Source organism: Urocitellus parryii, chromosome 11 (genome assembly GCF_045843805.1).
Source record: "Urocitellus parryii isolate mUroPar1 chromosome 11, mUroPar1.hap1, whole genome shotgun sequence".
NCBI classification, from domain to species: domain Eukaryota; kingdom Metazoa; phylum Chordata; class Mammalia; order Rodentia; family Sciuridae; genus Urocitellus; species Urocitellus parryii.
Genome location: NC_135541.1, coordinates 25284611 through 25305933, shown reverse-complemented (window position 1 = coordinate 25305933; position 21323 = coordinate 25284611). Strand labels below are relative to the sequence as shown.

The window sequence follows — 21323 nt, the reverse complement described above, 5'->3', positions numbered from 1 at the left end:
TGTGGCTCAGTGGTGAAGTGCCCAAATTCAATCCCCCGGAGCCCCACCAAAAAAAAAAAAAAAAAAAGACGTGGGGTTCTGGTCCCCTGCCTGAAAGCTGAACAGAACTTTTTAATTGCCTCAACTAAAGAACTGGTGAAGGTGACACTGTATGACTTCTAAGGAGGAATTGAGTTTCTAAGGACAGGCCAAGGGAATGAAGAGGTGAATCTCTTGCATCTGATTCTCTCATTCTCTCTCTGAACTGCTTCAGCCACTTGAAGTCACCATGTGAGAGAGACCTCATACAAAGCCTGCAGAGGGCTAAAAGAAAGTAGCGTCCAAAAGACTCCAACTATTTCAGACCCAGCTATTGGAGACTTCCCAAGAAGACATTAGTCTAGTGAATGCAGATGCCTTCTAGATGACCCAGCCCCAGCCACCATCTGACTGTAACCTCATGGCAAAAACCCCAAGCCAGAACCAACCAGCAGAGCCACTCCTGAGTTCCTCATCCAAGAAATTGTCATTTTAAGCTACTAAATTTTTGAATGATTGATTATGCAGCAAGAGAATTCATGCACCAATGTGAGCTCTTCATATCTGAAGCCCAACCAATTTCCACAACTTCCTCACAAAAAAGAGAACTTCTATGAGAACTTTGTGCATTGGGTCCACAAAGACATGAAGAGATTGACAATAAAAAGCCAACATCTTAGCCAGGTGCAGTGGCACAAGCCTGTAATCCCAGCAGCTCAGGAGGCTGAGGCAGGAGGATCATGAGTTCAAAGCCAGCCTCAACAATGAATTGCACTAAGCAATTCAGTGAGCCTCTATCTTGAAATAAAATACAAAAAAGGGCTAGGGATGTGGCTCAGTGGTTAAGTGCCCCTGAGTTCAATCCCTGGTACCAAACAAACAAACAACAACCAAAAAACCACCAAACCAAGACAAAACAAAACAAACAAACAAACAAAAAAACATCTTAAAGTTGAACTTGGACATCCCAGTTTTTATAAGTTCTTTACATATATTACCCCACTGACTCCTGGCAGTGTCCACCATCCCTCCCTCACCCCTCTCACCACTTCCTCCTTTCATCTTCTTACACTCTCTAAATTATTCCTCCCTCTGTTAAGCAGAGCAGTTAAATTCTCTAAAGTGTTTCCCGGCAAACTCAATCCTGGGACCACCTTTCAAAGCACAGGCCCTTGACTAACCTGTCTGCTGGAGTGGGGCAGAGTTTCCAAAGGCTGTTTTTCTTGACCATTTTAGCTGATCTGCTTATGGTCAGTTTTCCCACACTAATTGCAATCTTGATAAAAATAGAATACTCAATAAGTCATAATTAAAATGTACCAATACCCACTATGTGTTGGTGCTAAGTTAAGCATCTCCATACAACATCTCATTCAATCTGCACAAACTCTTTAAGATAAGGACTATTATTATTCCCAATTTAGAGATGAGAACACTAAGACTTTCATACATGTTGTTTGAGGTGCCTATGGTCATACCTACAGTTGGTGACAGAGCCAGATTCCAAAGCACTTTACCAGTGTTAAGTAAATGGAAGGGAAGAGAACCCAGAGGCTTTTACACAGGTAGGCTTTGGAAATGCCATTGAATAAAGCGATGATTGTTTCCATGAACGTGGGAGAGATCACTTGGCAAAGATGAATGAGGGGGACTGGGGATGTGGCTCAAGCGGTAGCGCGCTCGCCTGGCATGCGTGCGGCCCGGGTTCGATCCTCGGCACCACATACCAACAAAGATGTTGTGTCCGCCGAGAACTAAAAAATAAATACTAAAATTCTCTCTCTCAAAAAAAAAAAAAAAAAAAAAAAGATGAATGAGAAGAAGGCCCAGTCCTGGAGACACCATAAGGGAGCTACAGAATAGTAAGGCAATAGTCATGCCTAGCATAAAGAGGTTGATCAATCATGGACCTCATATACACAGGTGGTTTCAAAAGATCATATAGCCTAGTGACATCATTACTGTCTTAGTTTACGTAACTAACATTCTGTGTTTGCACAATGACCAAATCATCTCAATGACACTTTTCTTTCTTTTTTAATAACTGAATTTATGTATTTATTTTTATGTGGTCTTGAGGACCAAACCCAGGGCCTTACCCGTGCGAGGTGAGAGCTCTACCGCTGAGCCATAACCCCAGCCCCTTAATGACACTTTTCTTAGAATATGTCCTCATCCTTAAGTGATATGATGGTAGAAGAAGGGGGGGCTGAATGACAGAAGCTTGGGCAAGGAAGGCTTGAAGGCCAGAATGGTCAAGGGCCGTTTGAGTTGCCAACTGCCTCCTCCCTGGAGGACTAAAGAGGGTTGAACTTCACTGGTGACCTCCCAGGTGGGACTAAACAGGGAGCCAAGGAAGTTTAGAGGTGGGCACAGACCATTCTTAAGAGTTGGCAATGAAGCAGGAGGAAGAAAGAAGCAGATGGAGAAATTCACCAGGTGGCTGATCTAGAAAGGACTTTGGTATGTAAGAGGCTTGATTGTCCGTGGAGAGGAAAGAGCCCCCAGAAGTGTAGCAAGATGAATGGAGGCTGCTCAGACCCTGCTGCAAAGTCTGCAAAACCCGAGGCCTCTAAGCCTGGGTCCTGGAGGAGAGAGGACCTGGCCGGGGCCGGGGCTCACAAGCAGAGGCAGCCCGGGAGGTGGGGAAATGATGGGACTGCGGGTCGGGGGCGAAATGCTTGGCCCTGAAGGTCAGGCCGGAGGAGTCTCCCAGCAACCCTCTCTGCCTCCTCACAGAGAAAGGAGACCCTGTCTCCCTCCTGGGGGCCTGGCAAGCTCTGGTCAGGAAAACGGTGGGGGTGGGCACCGACGGCCAGACGGAGCAGGGCGGAGCTGGGCGGAGGACGCCCGCCTCCCTCCACTGGTGCTCTCAGGTGACAGACCCCGCCAGACCCCGCCCCGCCTCGCTGCATATTCCGGAGGCCCACCCGCCGGGCCTGAGAGCAGCCTTCGCCTCCAGTGCGTGCGTGGACCGGCACCCATCCTCCAGAACCCGCCGCGCGTTATGGCCGCTGCGGCAGCCCCCCGCGGCCTCCTTATTCTCCTACAGGTGCTCGGGCTCGCCCTGGCTCAGATCGTAAGTTCCGCGGTCGCTCCGGTGGCGGGGTCCTGGGTTCGAGGTCCAGGGTTCAGGATCGGGAGTTTGCCTGTCTCCCACCCTCTACTGACACCCCCTGGCCCGAGGGGACAGCGGTAGACAGTCCAGGGCGCAGGCCCCTCTATGCGGGCGGCTTCGTGAAAGAAAGTGGATGAGCTGGGGAGCCCGAGGGTCCCTGATCCAAGATGCCCGGGACAGGCAGCGCAGGGCAGGAACTGACGCTCAGTCCTGGCAGCCGAGGGAGCCCAGGTGGCGGGGAAGACAATGCTGCCCATTGACCCGGCTACAGAGCCTCCACCCCCGCCACCTCCCGGGGCGGGCCGGCTCCAGCCAGACGCCGCTGTCGCCGGGCTGAGGCTTCTCCTGCCCACCCGCGCGGGTCCTCGTTTCCTAGTGTCGGCTGGGGGTGCGGGCACCTAACGCGACCCTTGCGCTGGTAGGATACAGTCCGCGCTGTCTGGTGCCGGCACGGGTCGCAGCTCTCCTGCGGTGCGCCATCCTGGCACTTCCCGGCCCCGGGAGGGCATGGGCACCTAGCACGCGTGGGACCCCCTGTCTAAGTCAGGGCTTGCTGGGTAAGAGGAGCACTTCAAGGAAGAAAGATCAGGGTGCTCCCAGTGGGAAGAGAGTACACCTTCCCCTCCCTAAGTCTCCTTTCTCTATGCCTCCTCCACTTTCCTATGGGGTTTTACTTGCACCAAGGGGAGAGAAGGAGATGCCAATTCGCCTCCTATACCTGTTGTTCCTCCAAAAGTAACAATACGAGCTACTATTCATTGAGGATCAAAGTCCGGGTAGGCACCACTATGCGTGTCATGCGTGATTTACTTGAGCCGCCAGCATCTCCATCTGTTCCCCATTAAGACAGCCCTAGGACAACTTGTTACAGTGGAAGGAATCGTCCACAAACCTTTAATCTTTCTGTGCCTGTTTCTTCGCTGTCAAATTGCGGCCCTTAATAGAATTCGCCGGAGAGTTCTGAGCATTTAATAAGATAATCGACGTAATGGTTGGTACACAGTACCTAGTGCATAGTAGGCTCTAAACAAACAGGAGCTCGTGGCTCCCTGAAGAGCTAGCTCCCTTTACCAGGGGAGTTACGATACTAGGACACGGCTCCCAGGGTCGTTTGCAATCCTTGGGACGCCCAACATCCTGCACTGAGGGCTGCACCCTTGCCTGTGTTTTCAGAGAGGACCGCCGGGAGAGCCCGGGCCCCCAGGCCCTCCTGGGCCGCCAGGAGTACCTGGATCTGATGGCATCGACGTGAGTCTAACTTGGGACGGAAGGGGGAAGGGAGGCGGCGGACAAAGGAGAACTTTATGAGTGATGGAAATGGGGTGGGGATGGGGGAGCATGTGTCTGACGTTGTAGTGCCCCCCGTCGCCAGTAGGCGGCACCGACCCGCACCACAAGGAGCCTGTTTGTTCCGCAGAAACCTCAACCCAGTTCTGAAATGCAGAGCCCGTTATAGCCGCCCTCAGACAAGGGAGCGCTGTTCGGTCTGACGACCACAGCTCACAGCGAGTCCTTATCCCCCTCCCTTCCTTTCCTCTCCTTTTGGAGTAGGAGACGCCTTAACCTCTCGCGCCGCCCCGGCACACCTAGACGCCTCTACAGGATAACTGGGAGCCTTGATCGGACCCGCTAACTGGGGCCACACTCCCGTCTCTTCCCTTTCCTTTTTTCTTCCGCAATTTAGAATCATCTGGGCTTGTTCCCCTGCCCTCCCTAGCATGGTGAGGGTTAAAAACCTCATTCTGGGGGCTCCCCCAGGAGGTCAGCTCTATGTTTACCGTCTGGACAGACTTCTATTCAGCATGGTGTCCCCACCCCCAAACCCAGGGAGTTGGGCCCCGGCCAGGCCCAAGCTACTGCAGGCTCAGGAATGCCTGGGGGCCTCTCTGGGGCAGAATCTTACTCCACCGGCCCTGACTGTCTTCACCAAAGGTCCTTTGTCACTGGAAAAGAGGTCCTTCCCTCCTTGGGAACATTTTGGATCTACCCCTTCTTGGCCCCCTTCGTCCTTGCCCCTGCCCCAGCCTCTAGTTTCATCTGACAGTCCAGAATGGAGCAGCAGCTCACCTCACTCCTCCCCACCTTCTCTAAAAGTCCTGCCCCCTTTTTCCCCACAGTTGCCCAAGTCCTAGAGGGTCAGCTCTCCCTGCTACCTTAGAGCCCTCAGCCCAGTTGCAGGCCTCAGAACTGACACCTTAACAACAGCAGCATTACTAAACCCCCTGCATGTGGATATCCCCCTCTCCAGCTGCCTGGGGTTGGTTTCAATGAACCTACAAATGTCTTGGAGGAAAAGGGGGCTATTTTCCCAGAAAATACCAGACTGAGGGGACTCAGAACAGAAGAAAGGAGCTTGAGGAGATGTGCCTTTGGTACTGGCCAACCAGGGGTGCTCACTGGGGAAGCATGAGTCAGTGTTGTCTCATCAACTTGAATCTTGCAGGGTGACAAGGGACCCCCTGGGAAAGCTGGCCCTCCGGTGAGTGCTTTTTTGCTTTTGAATTCTCACTTTTAATTCTCCCAGTTCTTGCTCTCCTTTAGCTAATATTTGCTCCATCTCTATTTTTAAGGGATCCAAGGGAGAGCCTGGCAAACCTGGGCCAGATGGGCCCGATGGGAAGCCTGGGATTGATGTGAGTACCTGAACACTGGGCAGGGCAGGGTAGGGCTCAGCCTATTGACTTCCAGAGCCTGGTTCTGGCTTCTTCGCTCATCTTCTGTTCAGAGTGGGCATCAGGATGGAGAATGTTCAGCTGTAAGCCTCCCCTTTACCTTCATATGACTTGTGAGCTCACTGGAACCTCACACCACTGAATCCAACTGGGGTCCAGAGAAGGGCTCTGTTTTCTGTAGGGTTCAGAGTTTTCCTGCTTGTCTGCAGTATCAGAACTTAGTCTCACGTTTCTGGCATCCGGGGATCAGTCTGAATACACCAGGTGGGGCTAACCTTGTGTGCCATACCCTTTCCTCCTTTATCCATCCGGATCCCCTCCAATATCCAAGGCACAACTCAGAAGAGGAACATCATTTAGTTGGTACCACAGAGCTCCCAAGAGCCCTCAAAGCTATAGGATACTAGACACAGCCAGTCCCAAGGGGAAGAGGACAGATATCTACTGGGGGGTACATTTAGATCAGTCACCGGAATGGGAGGAAGGAGGGGCACCCATGAGTTGCCTCTGCCCTGCTGGCTCAAGAGGTGTGACCAAGGCTGGGACCGGTTATCAGGGCCCCTCCCAACTTGTATACACCTCCACAAAGATTACCAATTACATTGCCTTCTACCAGCACATTGGTTCTCACATCCATCCCAGATAGGAAACATAATCAACTCAATTTGCAGATAAGAAAACTCAGGATCAGAAAAGTCTTTAGGGCAGACATCAAGTTTATCGGCAGCACAGGCTCCTAGGTCTCCTAGACTTCTAAACTGGGAGACATAAAACCTAGGCCAGCAAGTCTTCAGGCCTTAGTTTCTCCTCTTTCAAAAGAGGATAATTGGGGCTGGGATTGTGGCTCATCTGTAGAGCACTTGTCTAGCATGGGCGGGACCCAGGTTCGATCCTCAGCACCACATGAAAATAAAGGCATTGTGTTATGTCCATCTACACCTAAAAAATAAATATTTTTTTAAAAGAGGATAATTGTTCTTTTCATAGCTTCCCAGGGAACCAGGGAAAGGGGAAAGGAAGTGTGTTAAGGTCCCTAGGCCTTCATGGGGTATGATGAAAGGAAGCCTCTGTCCAGTCAAGAGAGTCCCCTGAAACTTCTCTTTCCCCCAGGTCAGGGAGCATGTTGTCCTACCTTCTCTTTCTTCCCTAGGGTGTAACTGGAGCCAAAGGGGAGCCTGGTTCTGTGGGGACTCCTGGAGTCAAGGTAAGTAGCTAGGGACTCAGTGTGGGCAACCTAGGCCTGGAGTTTGGAAGAGGCTACAGTAGAAAGGAGCAGGGACCCAAGAGACCCAGTCTCTAATCCTCTCCCATTGTTCTTCCAGGGCCAACCCGGGCTCCCAGGCCCCCCTGGCCTGCCAGTAAGTACAATATGCAAGGGCTACTAGGGACCCTCTGTGGGTAGAAAGGACCTGCAGAGAGAGCCATGAACCCAATTTCCTTTTCTTCTGTTCCAGGGCCCTGGTTTTGCTGGACCTCCTGTAAGTCCTCAGGGATGCAGCAGGGTCCCCGGGACTCCCAGAGAAGGAGGGGACAACAGTAGGACTTCTAGCATAGTTTTCATGGGGAGGGGCCAGCATGCTATGATAGTGCCAGGAATGGCCTGGCTTTGGAGACGCTGCTAGCCCACTCTGTGCCTGTCCACGAACTCCAGGGCAGACATCAAGTATATGAAATTTTTTGATCCTTCAAGCCCCAGTCTGTTAGTCTCTCTGGTGTTGATAAAAGTCATAGTGGAGAAAGGGCCTTGGGTGCTTATCCCTACTTTCCTGCCCTGGATGGATTGATGCTCTGGGGCATCCTGGACAGCCATATTTCTGCTCCCTAGGGACCTCCAGGACCTGTTGGCCTCCCTGGTGAGATTGGAATCCCAGGCCCCAAGGTGAGTCCCAGCCTCACTCTGCCTCTTGCTCTCTGTCTCCAGGCTGGCAAACTTGGGTGGACTCCAGATAGTTTCTGGACCTGCCTCTAGCCAGTGGGGTGGTTGTGGGGGGCGGTCCTCCAGGTTTAGGGCAGAAACTTTTCCTGCTGAGTCTACCCTGAAGCACGACTTTCAGGAAGGTTAAGGGCTGGTACCATCCTCTGCCAATCTGCTTGATCTCCCCATGTAATGACTCTCAGGAAGTGTCTTGGAAGGCAGGGTGGACAGGGCAGTGGCAGGAACCAGAAGATGGAGCTGGGAAGACTGGATGGTAGTATGATTTGGGCCTGTTTTGCTTCCAGGGGGATCCAGGACCAGAGGGACCATCAGGGCCCCCAGGCCCCCCTGGGAAACCGGTTAGTGTCCTCAGACTCCCCTCCCCCACATGGCCATTTGCTCCTGGGGAAGTGGCTTGGAGTGGGAAAGGGTCTGCTCAGGTTCCATCTTCATACATTTCCTCTTAGGGACGCCCAGGAACCATTCAGGGCCTAGAAGGCAGCGCTGACTTCCTGGTGAGAAGTGGGGTCTGGGACAAGGCTGATGAGGGTGTCATGGAGATAGGGTCTATGGGTAGTGAGGAGGGGCAGTGGTAGAGATTCAGCCAGGTGAACTGGGAAACTGTTTAAGGAGTTGGCAAAATGGAGATGCACTGACCAGCTGGCCTGAGCCAGGCAAGTTACCTGGGGGTCCTGTTGGATTTTCTTTCCAGTGTCCAACCAACTGTCCAGCTGGTGTGAAAGGGCCCCCAGGGCTGCAGGGAGTAAAGGTAAGAGCCCTTGTTCTGAGAGGGAGAAGCAAGCTTTTGGGAAGAGACCTCCTGCTGAGTTCATTCCTTCCCTTCAGGGGCATCCTGGCAGACGGGGGATTCTGGGTGATCCTGGCCGCCAGGGAAAGCCGGTGAGTCTAAGGGCAGAGGACCATGAGATGGTGGCTAGATGGAGACAATCCTACAGCAGCCTGTCCCCATTTTTCATCTCTTCCCCTGTTCCATGGGTCTAGGGTACAGAGCCTTGAGCTGGGAGGCAGGAAGATTATGTTCCAGACCAATGTGTCTCTGGGCAAGTCCCTTCTCTTTGTGTGGTCTCATTTTCCCACCTGTGATGTGGAACTGCATGGTCTAAAGGTCCTTCCTATATGCCTGTGCTAGGAAAGGTGACTGGTATCTTTGCTTGTCTCTATATTTGTCTCTTTACCTGCCTGCCTGTCTGATAATTCATCTTTGTTTTTTAGGGTCCCAAGGGAGATGTGGGTGCCTCTGGAGAGCAAGGCATCCCTGGACCGCCGGTAAGAAACACCTTTCCCCAGTGGCCTCTTTCTTCCTGGGAGCCCTTGATGGGGTCATTACCCTGCTCAGGCCTCTAGTTTATAAGAGGCCTGTGTCCAGCCGAGCACATACCTGTAATTCTAGAGGCTCGGGAGGCTGAGGCAGGAGGATCACAAATTCAAAGCCACCCTCAGAAATGGCAAGGGACTAAGCAACTCAGTGAGACCTTGTCTCTAAATAAAATACAAAATAGGGCTGGGATGTGGCTTAGTGGTTGAGTGCCCCTGAGTTCAATCCCTGGTAACCCCCCTGCCCCCTGCAAAAAAAAAAAAAAAATAGACCTGTGTCCAGTTGGGAGTATTTCTGAGTAGGAAGAAGGAGACTGAGGCTTTCAGGAATTAGGGGACAGGAACCAAAGCTGTCAGCTGGAAGGCCTAGCTGAAGTCCAGGTTCTGCCATTGTCCTTCAAGTGGCCAAGTGGCCGTGGTCAGTCCCTCTCCATTTCTGAGTCTTCAAATGAGATTTCCCTTCTACAAGATAGGGACTATGTTGCCTACTTCAAAGGGGCATTGTGAAAAGGGCTAGGGGGGTCCAAAAAGATATCATGAAATGGGCCTTGTAATTGCCTTTTTATAATTTTTGCTTTGACAGGGTCCCCAGGGCATTAGGGGCTACCCAGGAATGGCAGGACCTAAGGGAGAAACGGTAAGTAAATCTAGGTGTGTCCTGCAAGAGCTGCTATGACCAGCCCTCTGAGGTCCAGCCAGGACTGACCTCAACCCTTTTCTCTCCCCAGGGTCTTCGTGGGTATAAAGGCATGGTGGGCTCCATTGGTGCTCCTGGGTCACCGGTAAGACTGCTCGTGTCCCCTGGAGCCAGGCTGGAACCCTTAGGGCTACAGAGTGGGTACTGCTCCCCTTGAACCCATGTGACCTATATTGTTGTTCCTTATTGCCAGGGTGAGGAAGGTCCAAGAGGGCCACCAGGTCGAGCTGGGGAGAAGGGTGATGTGGTAAGTTCTCAGGCACCCATTGTCTAGCCAGTGCCCCTGGAGACTACTGGGCAGAATTCTATTCCCCTCAAGGCTGGTGTATGTATACACACACTCACACATTCACACACACACACACACACACACACACACACACACACACGAGTATGTATGTGTGTGTGTGCGACTGTGTGGGGATGGTTCAGACCATCTGTGCCAAGAGCCCAGTTGGCCCAAATTCAGATTTTAGGAGAAGCCATGGGATCCAGTCCCAGGGTCACTGGGGCCAGACAATGAAATTCCAGCAAATCAGCCATGGGGCTAATGGGATTTGGTTGGATGCTGGTTCTCCTCACTCTTCTTCTTTTTAATTAGTAGACTTTTTCTGAGCAGTTTTAAGTTTACAGAAAATTTGAACAAAAAGCACAGTTAGCTATTTCATTATTATTTTATTTTTAATGCAAATTTTAAAATATGCATAAAAGTAGAGAGAATGTTATAATGACTCCCATATGGCAGTCTCGTGGGTTCCACAGTTTTTGACATTTTGCCATACACACTTCATCTGTCCCCCTTCCCCTTCTTCCTTCATTTGTTATTTATTGTTTTGCTCTGAGGTTCTCAAGCAAATCCTTGGCATTGTGTCATTTCACTCCTAAACACTTCAGAATGTATCTCTAAAAATAAGAACGTTTTCTCACAGAACCACATCATTATTATAACTAACAAAATAAAGAAATATTCTTCTCCTACTACTGGGGATTAAACTCAGGGGTGCTTGACCACTGAACTAAACCTTCATCCCCCTTTTAAACTTTAACTCTAACCCTAGGGCTTCCCTAAATTGGAACTTGAAATCCTCCTAAATTGCTGGGATTACAGGCATGCCTCACTGTGTCTGACAAACAACTATTCTTTAACATCACTTAGTAATCCCTATTCCTGCAGAGCCGAACCCAGTCTAGCCCCATTGCTTGGCACTGACCTCTACACCCTCCTCCTGGTTCTAAGTTCCTCTCCTTCAGAGGAACACAGGATGGTCTGTGCCACAGGTACTCTGGAACCCAGAGGCTACAGATCTCAGCTGTACCCCTCTCTGTGCAGCTAGGCAGGGGCTCCATATCCTGAAGGTGATGTGATCTCTATTTACTTTGCAGGGTAGCCAAGGTGCTCCAGGACCCCAAGGGATAACAGGCCCAAAGGGAGCAACTGTAAGTGCCAGAGACCCAGTCCCTGACCCATGTGGACAGGGTTGGGTCAGTTTGTCTAAACCCCTGGAAGAAGAGCCTGAATTCGAACTCTGCTGCATGCAGGCTGGCTCTGAAATCTGGGAAGTTCTCCTTTTCTGTGCCTTAGTTTCTTCAATCATAAATAGGGGTGATGCTATAGGAGAGATCCTGGGGAACTTGTTCCATGTGGAGTACTCATCCACATGAAGGAGGGACTGTGGAGTTTCCCACTTCAGCTCCCCTCCCCCAGTTGGCTAGTAAGGTTTCCTGAGATGGGCAGACCCCTTTCCTACCTGCATATTGCAGCTGCCACAGAGGGTCATGTGTGGGTGGTCTGACTCCAGGAATATTCCCATTGTGAGTCTCCCTTGAACTGTCCTCCTGAGCAGGGCCCCCCAGGCATCGATGGCAAGGATGGAACCCCAGGCATACCTGGTATGAAGGTAAGAGTGGGAACTGCTGGGCTTTGAGTCCCCTCACATGATCCTGGGGGCCTTGGAGTTGGGAATCCTCTGTAGTGTCTCTGGAACATCTCTTCTTGCCTCTGATCTGTTTCCCTACCTGCACTGGGGTGGAAGCCATGGACCCTTAGCTGCAGTTCTAATTTGTGCTTCTGATTCCTTGTCTCTTCAGGGCCACGTAGGACAGGCAGGACGACCAGGAAGCCCAGGCCACCAGGGCTTAGCAGTAAGTATCAGGTAGAGCCACAGGGGTTGCCTGTGGACAAGTTGCTTCTCCTCAGACCGGGAAGTCAAGCACTCTGTCGCCCACCTCCCTATGAGGGCATGAGTGGCTGATGAGATTGAAATCTCACCTGGTCTCTCATTAAAAAAAAAAATTTTTTTTAGTTGTAGATGGACATATTACCTTTATTTTATTTATTTGTTTATGGTGCTGAGAATCAAACCCAGTGCCTCACATATGCTAGGCAAGCACTCTACCACTGAGCCACATCCCTAGCCCCTACACCTGGTTTCTTGCTGTATCACCACGTCTTGCCTCCTTACCACTTCTTGTGGGTCCGGCCTGTGCCTGCAGGCACTCACTGTGGGCCTAGATACATACAAAGGTGCTCATCTTTTCCCCCTGGACACAGGCCCTGGTAGGCAATTCAGTCTCTGTAACCCTTTCCTTCTCCCACCAGGCCTCAGGGCAGGGGTGGAAAATACAGTCAAGTTTTTGACTCCACGCCTGGGTTTTCTGTTCAGCTCCCTCCCTGGAACAGAGGAAATCTGGATTCGGGATGGGAAGCAAAGCAACAGGTACTTGGGGTTCCCTTGTGCCAGGGTAGAAACTGATGTCTATTTCTCTTGGCAGGGTGTGCCGGGCCAGCCAGGGACAAAAGGAGGTCCTGGAGATAAGGTAAGGTGACCCCCAGCTGGGAGCAGAATTGGTTCCACGTGAGCAAGGGAGCTGGAGGGCAGGGAATGGGCATGGCTTAATGACTGCAAGGTCAACCAAGGCTCTTGAATCAGCCTGAATGCAAATTATCTCTCGCCTTGCTCTCCCACTACCAGCTCACCCTTGGCCTGCCTTAGTGGAGACTGGATGGCATGGCTTTAAATCTAGAGGAAAAACAAACACAGAGAACTTGTCCAAGAACATCCTCTCCCCCTCCCCTATACATTTGGTTGCAGACTGTATTCAGTGTTCATTGGGCTGAGGCCAAGGGCCAACTGGGTCATCCAGAGTAACCTGAAAATTGTTTTCCTGCAGGGTGAGCCTGGCCAGCAGGGTCTCCCTGGATTTTCTGGTCCCCCTGGAAAGGAGGTAAGTGCCCTATCCACTGACACAGGGGCCTTTGGCTCTTCTAGGTCTGAGGGCTTTGCACTCAGTGGGGCCAGAGTGAGGTCATGGGATGGAGCCCCAATCTGAGGAGCACTCTGGGTTAGTTGGGTGTCTGTCCTGACCCACTAACCACCTTTCTCCTTTCTGAGCCCATTTCCTAATTGAAGCTAATTAGCTGAGATCTATGGGTGGGGAGGGGTGACCCATAGGTCCTATTAGGCCTACTGTGTATCCCCAATTTCTCCTTCCTTCAGGGAGAGCCAGGACCCAGAGGAGAAATTGGTCCTCGGGGCATCGTGGGACAGAAGGTAAGTGTCTGGTGCAGTGGTCCCTCCCCTGGAGTACTTGCAGCAGCTGGCACTAGTAGATTCAGGATCTGGGTCCTCTCTCTGGCAACACCTCAATTTGCTGGTCTGTGAAATGGAGCAAAGGACCCCCTGCTGGTGACAGCAGGAATGGAGGACAGTTGACCCTGCCAAGGTCTGGGGCCTGGCAGGGGGTGGCTACCCCTGCAGAAAGCCAGGGCATGACCTTCTCTTTCCATTTCAGGGTGACCAGGGTGAAAGGGGGCCAGTGGGACAGCCAGGTCCCCAAGGACGACAGGTGAGCATAGCCAACTAAAGGGGGCTGCTGGGGGCATATCTGGGCACTTCAGTTTATTTACTACTCTCTTTTCTTTTCTCCTCAGGGCCCCAAGGGAGAGCAGGGACCCCCTGGAATCCCAGGACCCCAAGGCTTGCCAGGCATCAAGGGAGATAAGGTGCACCAAATGGGGCTGGAAAATTTCTGGGAATGCAGCCCCAAAACTGGGGGAGGGGGCTGGGGGAGGGGCGCTGGGGGAGCTTAGTTAGATCTTAAGCGCTCCAACAGCGGGCCCAGGACTTGGGATCCTGGGGGGACCCTGTGGCCCCTCCCCTCCCTGGAGGGGAGATTCCCCAAGCCCTTCGTCTTGCTTTCTCTAGGGCTCCCCAGGAAAGCCCGGGCCCCGCGGCGGAGTGGTGAGTCCCAGTGCCCCGTTCAGTCTTCGTGGGGTCCCGAGCTTGGGGCATCAGGTTGTCTACCCTAGGCTTGGTGGCGCCGCCCCACTTCACATCCCCACTGCACCTGACCCGAGACTCTTTCTCTGCAGGGAGACCCGGGGGTGGCCGGCCTCCCGGGGGAGAAAGGCGAGAAGGTGAGTGGGTAGTGCGGGGGTGGCGGGAAGCGAGGGCTTTTGTACCCCAGAGTACCCACCGCCTGATATGACTGTGCTCCCTGTACGTGCAGGGCGAATCTGGTGAGCCGGGGCCCAAGGGACAGGTGAGTCACACTCTCCCTTCCCTGAGGTTACCGCACTTCCCTGGGCTGCCCTGGGACCTCCTCCTCCCGACCTTCCCATCCCCTCCGCTCCCCGCCCCTAACCTAGCCTGGCGCAGTCTCACCGGGCGCTGTCTCTGCCCCGCCCCCTGCAGCCAGGAGTCCGTGGAGAGCAGGGCTACCCTGGCCCCAGCGGGGATGCTGGCGCCCCAGGGGTGCAGGGTTACCCAGGGCTGCCTGGCCCTCGAGGACAGGCTGGAGACCGAGGCGTGCCAGGACTGCCAGGGAGACAGGGCGTGGCGGTAAGTTGGCCCCCAGGGCAGAGGGGTTCTGCTAGTTAGATCTCTAATCCCCCAAAGTCTGGAAGTTCCCAGAGGCCCGCTGGCTTCCCTGAGGCTGGCTCATGGGGTAAGGATGCTGGGGAAGGAAGCAGAAGGGGTTTCAGTCAGAAACAAAAATCCTTTCTGGGAAGATAAGGGATCTGGAGGGGGTCAGAAGCTGCAGGAGGGGCATCGTGGCAACCAGAGGCTTCTTCCTGAAAGACTTTCTCTGCCTTCAGGGCCGAGCTGCTAGTGACCAGCACATCGAAGATGTGGTGCTGAAGATGATGCAAGGTGAGAGGAGGGGATAACCCCTCCCCATAGCCCATTTCAGGGCTTGGGCATCCTTCAGGAGCCTCTCCATGTGGTCTTGCCAGAGATCTGGAGTCCCAAGTGCTCATTCCAGTTCTACCTCCAAGGAGCTGCAGGAAATCTGGATATATCACTCTGGACAGGGCCTTAAGAAAAGGGAACTTAAAAGTGGGACTTTTCAATTTGTAGACCTAGAGGCCAGGGGCCATCAGGATGCTCTGCCTTCCATCTCATAGACCTCTTTCCCCTCTCTCCCTCCAGAGCAACTGGCAGAGGTGGCTGTGAGTGCCAAGCGGGAAGCCCTTGGCTCAGTTGGGATGATGGGTCCTCCAGGACCACCTGGCCCGCCTGGATACCCAGGCAAGCAGGGCCCGAATGGGCACCCTGGCCCTCGAGGAATTCCAGGACTCGTGGGAGCTGTGGGTCAGATTGGCAATACTGGGCCCAAGGGTGAGTGCTGTTCTCTGAAGGGAGTGTGGGCTGGGCAGTGGGAATTTGGCCAAGGCTGGCTGAAGTTCAACCTCCTGTTCCCCACCCCTAACTCAGTCAGACTGTGGAGTAGACACCCCTGGGCTCTTCCCCCAAACCACACTGATGGAAAACAATGCACTGTTTATAGCTTTGGGAAGGTTATTTATTTACTGGTAACCCCATAAACATCATCTTTCCATGTCTCTGCAGATAGAATCCAGACTCTGCCACTTGCTCACTATGTACCCTGAACAAGTTACCCATTAATTTCTCTGGGCCTAAGGTTTATCATTTGTGAAATGGACATGTTAATAGTACTGACCTCATAGTGTTTAGTGGGGATTACCTTTAGCAGTAATTTAGAGTTGTTCTTAGTTTACTGCTTGGTAAATGCTAGATATTGTCATTGCATGTTTTCCTGTAAGTAACTTTATCAGATGCATAGTCTTCCATCCTTTGTCTGGACCTCTCTTTATTTAACCAGCCCTAGGTGGTCATTTCCAGCTTTCCCCTATTTTGAACTGGCACAAAATTGGAATAATTGCTGTATGTAAAACATGAATTAAATATCAAACCAGGTGGGAAAAACATTTTCCAAATTTTGAAAAACTAAGACCCCTTTTTTTGTCTGCAGGAAAGCGTGGAGAGAAGGGTGACCAAGGAGAAGTAGGGCGTGGGCACCCTGGGATGCCTGGGCCCCCAGGGATCCCAGGTAAGAACTTGGCCCTGCTTGGCTACAATTGTTCCTGAACTTGGGGATTAATGACTCACAGACACTTGGGTTTCTTCCATGGATGCTTCACACTCATCCAACTTGGAGCACCCAGGAGTCCCTGGGTGGGGGCTGACTGGGAAGTGGAATGGCACTCTGAGGACTTCCTGAGATGTAGTTTCTTCATGAAGGGGAAGGACAGGCATGTGTTCCCAAGATTCACTGACTGGGAACTGGGCATAGTAGACAATCTCAGAATCACTGTCTTCGAAGAGTCCCTTCTTCCTGTGGTATCCCTGGCCTCATTTCCCCATCTGAACTATTTCTCCACTTCTGAATTCTAAGCTGAGTCAGGAGAAGGCCCTAATGACATGACTCTTTTATAGGACTCCCTGGCCGGCCTGGGCAGGCAATCAACGGCAAGGATGGAGACAGAGGGTCCCCAGGGGCTCCAGGAGAAGCAGGCCGACCTGGCCTGCCAGGCCCTGTGGGACTGCCAGGTTTCTGTGAGCCTGCAGCCTGCCTGGGGGCTTCAGCCTATGCCTCAGCCCGACTCACTGAGCCGGGATCCATCAAGGGGCCATGAACAGCAGCACAGAACACAGCCCACAGGCATCCTGGGTCCCCTTGAAGTGGACAGACACTCCAGCCCAGGAAACTAGCTTTCCCAGGACCTTCTGTCTGGGACTCAGTGGTCCTAAGGACAGAAGTTCTAAAACATGGGGAAAAGGAAGAGAGAGCATCAGAGTGAAAAGGTAGCTGACAGGTCAACTGTCACCAGAGAGTGGACACTCCAAAGGGAACAGTATGGACAGGATGGCTTTCCTTCTGGAGCACGATTTTGGATGTTACCAAATGTCTCCTTTATCTGTTCCATTCTCCACTGGCCATCTTGTCCTTGGGACAGGTAGGCTGAGGTCCCTCTTGGTTCCTGATCCCATTCTTATTCTATGGACTCACTGGATGACTGCTGGGGGTGACTTCTCTGAGGTGGGCATCCTTAAGCCAGCCCCACTTCCTTCCTGCTTCTCACCTGAGTATTTAAACTCCATCTCCCTTTTCTTTTTGCCATTACTCTCTTCTACCCCCCTTTTCCCAGTATCCACCATGGCCTTTCTGTAAATAAAAACCCCCAACTTAGTTACAAACCAGAACATGAGTTGTTGGTCTCAATTTTTCTTTCTTTTCCTTTTTCTTTTGCAGTGTGGAAGATCAAACCCAGGCTAGGCAAACACTCTACCATTTAGCTACATCCCCAGACATGGGCTCAATTTCTTGTGGATGGGGATGGAGGTTGGCACTGCTTCCACCACCTGGGCAGAGTTGCCAGGGGCTAGGGAAGGGGAGAGGGATGTGGGGCACATCCTGAATTGTGAGCATGGAGACAGCATGGCCTATATGAGGAACATCTGTGGGGAAGAGCTAGGGAAGGGCAGGCAGATGATAATTTGCTGTGTGGCTTTGGGCAAACCCCTTCTGAACATTTGGATATCTGTGGCAAGGACTCAGTCATGTTATATTTATCCAAACATAGCACACCCAGTGTCCTGTCAGGGCCTGGCAACTGGGAGTCCTCTGGAGTTTTGGTGCCTGATATGTGCAGCCCTGGGGTAGGAGCTTAGAGTGGAAGATATAAGACCTACCTGGCTGGGCTGGGGATGTGGCTCAAGCGGTAGCGCGCTCGCCTGGCATGCGTGCAGCCCAGGTTCGATCCTCAGCACCACATACCAACAAAGATGTTGTGTCCGCCGAGAACTAAAAAATAAATATTAAAAATTCTCTCTCTCCTCTCTCACTCTCTCTTTAAAAAAAAAAAAAAAAAAAAAAAAAAAAGACCTACCTGGCTGTTGCCTTCCATGGGCTGTGTGTGTGTGTGTGTGGCGGGGGTGCTGGGGATCAAACCCAGGGCCTTGTGCATGCGAGCAAGCATTCTACCAACTGGGCTATATCCCCAACCCTTCCACAGGCTTTAAGCTGTGAGAAAAACACACATGGGCCTGGATGATCAAAATCTGGAGGAGACTAGCCCATGGCTCTCTCTAGGCTAGCTAGGAACTTCTGAAATTCAAAAGGCAACCAATTTGTTTATCCCAGTATTGATGTGAACATGTGTTGCCCCCAAAAGAAGCACTCTACCATCCGTAGCTGTTTGGAGGCCCTGGATTCCAGCCTGTGAGGTCCAAGCATCTTCTGATCATCTGTGGCCCCCCCACACCTTACCACGAATGCCCATTCTCACTTCTCCCTTCCTCAACATTCATGCTAGTGACACTGAACTCGCTTACCCCATCCCAGGGACACCAGAAGGGCCAAGGTGGAGTAGCACCAAGATAGCTTTGCTCTTAGTGCTTGGCAAATCCTGTTAGAGCACCCCAGACCCCACAGAGATCCTGATAAATGCCTGCCAGGAAGCCCTTAGAATACAGAGCGCCCAGGGGAGGGAGGAAAGAGGACAAAAGCTGCCCCTGAACAGGCTCTTAGGTACTATAAACCTGGGTCATATACTTGGTCCTAGTACCTGAAACCTTGGACTTAGAGAACACACCTATGCCCTGAAGTTTCCTCATTTGCAAATCCTTTTCTTGTCCCTCTCTGTGACTTTACAGGACTGAGTCCACTAGAGGGTTTCAACTACCACAGAGAAATTGATGATTCATTTCTTATGACTCAGGCTTTAACAGGACTGAAAGGGAGCTAATTCCAAAGGACCAGTATCCAGTACCCTTTATGAGACTTTCTGGTGGGTGAATTTCACTCAGCCCATTTAGTGTGATCTACAAGTCTCCCACATGCCTCTCTGACCTCACCCCTATGCTCAGACCCTGGTCCATTCCACCCTAGCCATGCCAGTCCCGGTGCTGCTCCTGACATGCCATGCTGCACATGTGCTAAACCTGCTGTTGGAATGCTGTTCCCCCAAATATTATTACTGCTCGCCACCTTGCTCCAGGCTTCCAGGTCCCCTCCTGTACTTGATTGTTTCTTCTGAACATTTATCATATTCAACATAAAACACCAACGGCAGGAATTTTGATCTCCCATTTACTTTCTATTTCCCAGCACATAGCAAGCTCAACAAAATACTAACGAAATGAATGAATCATATGTTCAGGTTGCTCAAAGGAGTAAGACCCCACCAATGATCAAACCAGAAAGGAAGAGACTTGGTCTCAGCTTGTGGGTGGCTGAGGTATGTTCAAATGGCCAAGTGTTCCAGTTATTCTTACTACTGCCAAGAATAGAGACCAAGCCCTCTACAAGCAAGTCTTGGAAGACAGAAAATCTAGTACAACAAAAAGGAAGTAGGAACTCAACTCCACTGTTTGCAATTAGGAAAAGAGAGATTTAAGCAGCTTAACAGAAAGGACATTGAGCCAGGTGTGGTGGCAGACACCTGAAACTCCAGGTATTCGGGAGGCTGGGGAGGAGGATCACAAGTTCTAGGCAACTTAGCAAACCCCCCCCCCTCTCCAAAATAAAATGAAGAAAGCCCTGAGGGTGTAGCTCAGTGGTGGAGTGCTACTGGATTCTATCCCCAAGAGATAGGGAGACAGCGAGAGACACAGAGACATAGACACTGCTGGAAACAGTCCAGCCCCTTCCAGAGGCTCACTACCAAATCCAGGACACCGTCTGGCTGGCCTCCCTAACTACCACTTCAGTCTCTACAGGACTTCTTGCTGGGAAAGCAATGGGAGCCCCTACCCACTAGTTCCCTGCTTCTATACTTTCTCCTAACAAAGAAGCCAGAGTGACCCTGTTAAATTAAGGCAGATCATGTCACTTCTTGGTGCCAAACCTTCAATGGTTTCCACCACACCAAAAGCCTGAATTATTACAATGACCTACTAAATCTGCCCTCCCTCCTGACTGTATCTCCTACACACCTCCAGCACACAGACTGGTCCCTTGGCCCCCACAATAAAGCCTTCGTACTTGAGGCTACCTCTTCCTAAGATGCCCCAGACATCTGCTTAGACCACTAGTCACTGAACCCTATTACATTGTTTTTTCCTATACATACCTACCTACCTACCTATGATAATGTTTAGCTTATAAATTAAGCACAATATGAGGATAAAAATAATAAAAGAATTATAATATGCTATAATAAAATTATAGTGTCTCTTGAAAGACTTAGGACAAATATCAATATTTTTGCAACATGGTCAGAAAGCAAAACCAGGATGGCAGGGGCTACTATATCTTATATGAGTCACAGGGAGCTCTGATCCAAAGATACAAAGTTACCCACCTACCAGGTATATGCAGTCCTAGTTTCATGTTTTCAGAACACATGGGGGTATCTTTCTCTTCATCTCTAGTCCAACTCTTGAAGTCCTCTTCCCTGGAAACTATCCTGGATATTAAGAGCCTAGGATTCCCCTGGGCATGTTGTCTGATAGTGCAATTTCATCCCACCAAACTGCACTCATTCTGACACACAGGTGCTTTTGTTACTTGCTCACATCATTATGATTTGTTTTTGTAGTACTGGGAATTAAACCCAGGACTTTGCAGATGTCCTGGCAAGCACTCTACTCCTGAGCTACATCTCCCCCAACCTTTCCCAAAGAGGCAGAATACTAGCAAGCTCTCAGACTTCAGCAAAGGGTCCACCCAGATAAAGGCAGTATATACACACAACACAGGCTCTGCCTTGGATTCAAAGATCAACTTTGTTGGTGACATGCCATTTCATTCCAGACTTTGACCAACTTGATTCTGCTCCCTGTTCATCTGTCAGATCTCAGGGAGCAGAGTCTCATTCTGGTCAGCATCTCAGGAACCCATCAGTCAGTCTCCTTTTGGCTCTACTTATGCCTCTGGCATCCATACACTGTGGGTGACTAGATCAATTACATAATAAAATACTAATTACTATTGCCATATGTAAGGAAGATCAAAGAGGCAGCCAGGGCAGACCAAGCAGACCCAAAATAACCTGATGTTACAAAATGAAGAAATGATTACAAATAAAGCTTTGAGGAAACATTGGCAAGAACTGGAATGGTCTACAGAAGAAGGCCATGAAGAGCAGGAGTAAGCCGTGAAGAGAATTGTGTGAGACATGGGTAATGGTGTTGATAACACTCAGCATTAGGACTATATTGTCATACACTAGCACCCCACTCCCCTAAAGTAACAGTCACACCGGTGGGCAACATATGACACACAAACTACATCATAAAGACAAGTTATGTAAATCTGCAT

At 51.1% G+C, this 21323-nt stretch overlaps 1 protein-coding gene across 1 annotated transcript; it reads left to right on the top strand.

Annotated features, from left to right (window-relative positions):
• The first annotated feature begins 3025 nt into the window (after nt 1-3025).
• On the top strand, nt 3026-16695 carry Col9a2 (collagen type IX alpha 2 chain). Its single transcript, XM_026412909.2, has 32 exons — nt 3026-3097; nt 4310-4384; nt 5580-5615; nt 5707-5769; nt 6959-7012; nt 7131-7166; nt 7263-7286; nt 7634-7687; nt 8029-8082; nt 8191-8238; nt 8436-8492; nt 8570-8623; nt 8957-9010; nt 9642-9695; nt 9787-9840; nt 9949-10002; nt 11139-11192; nt 11600-11653; nt 11844-11897; nt 12528-12572; nt 12927-12980; nt 13253-13306; nt 13548-13601; nt 13687-13758; nt 13961-13996; nt 14128-14172; nt 14265-14297; nt 14450-14596; nt 14854-14908; nt 15188-15376; nt 16032-16109; nt 16496-16695. The coding sequence occupies exons 1-32, from the start codon at nt 3026-3028 to the stop codon at nt 16693-16695; spliced, it is 2067 nt and encodes a 688-aa protein (XP_026268694.1).
• The last annotated feature ends 4628 nt before the right edge of the window (nt 16696-21323 follow it).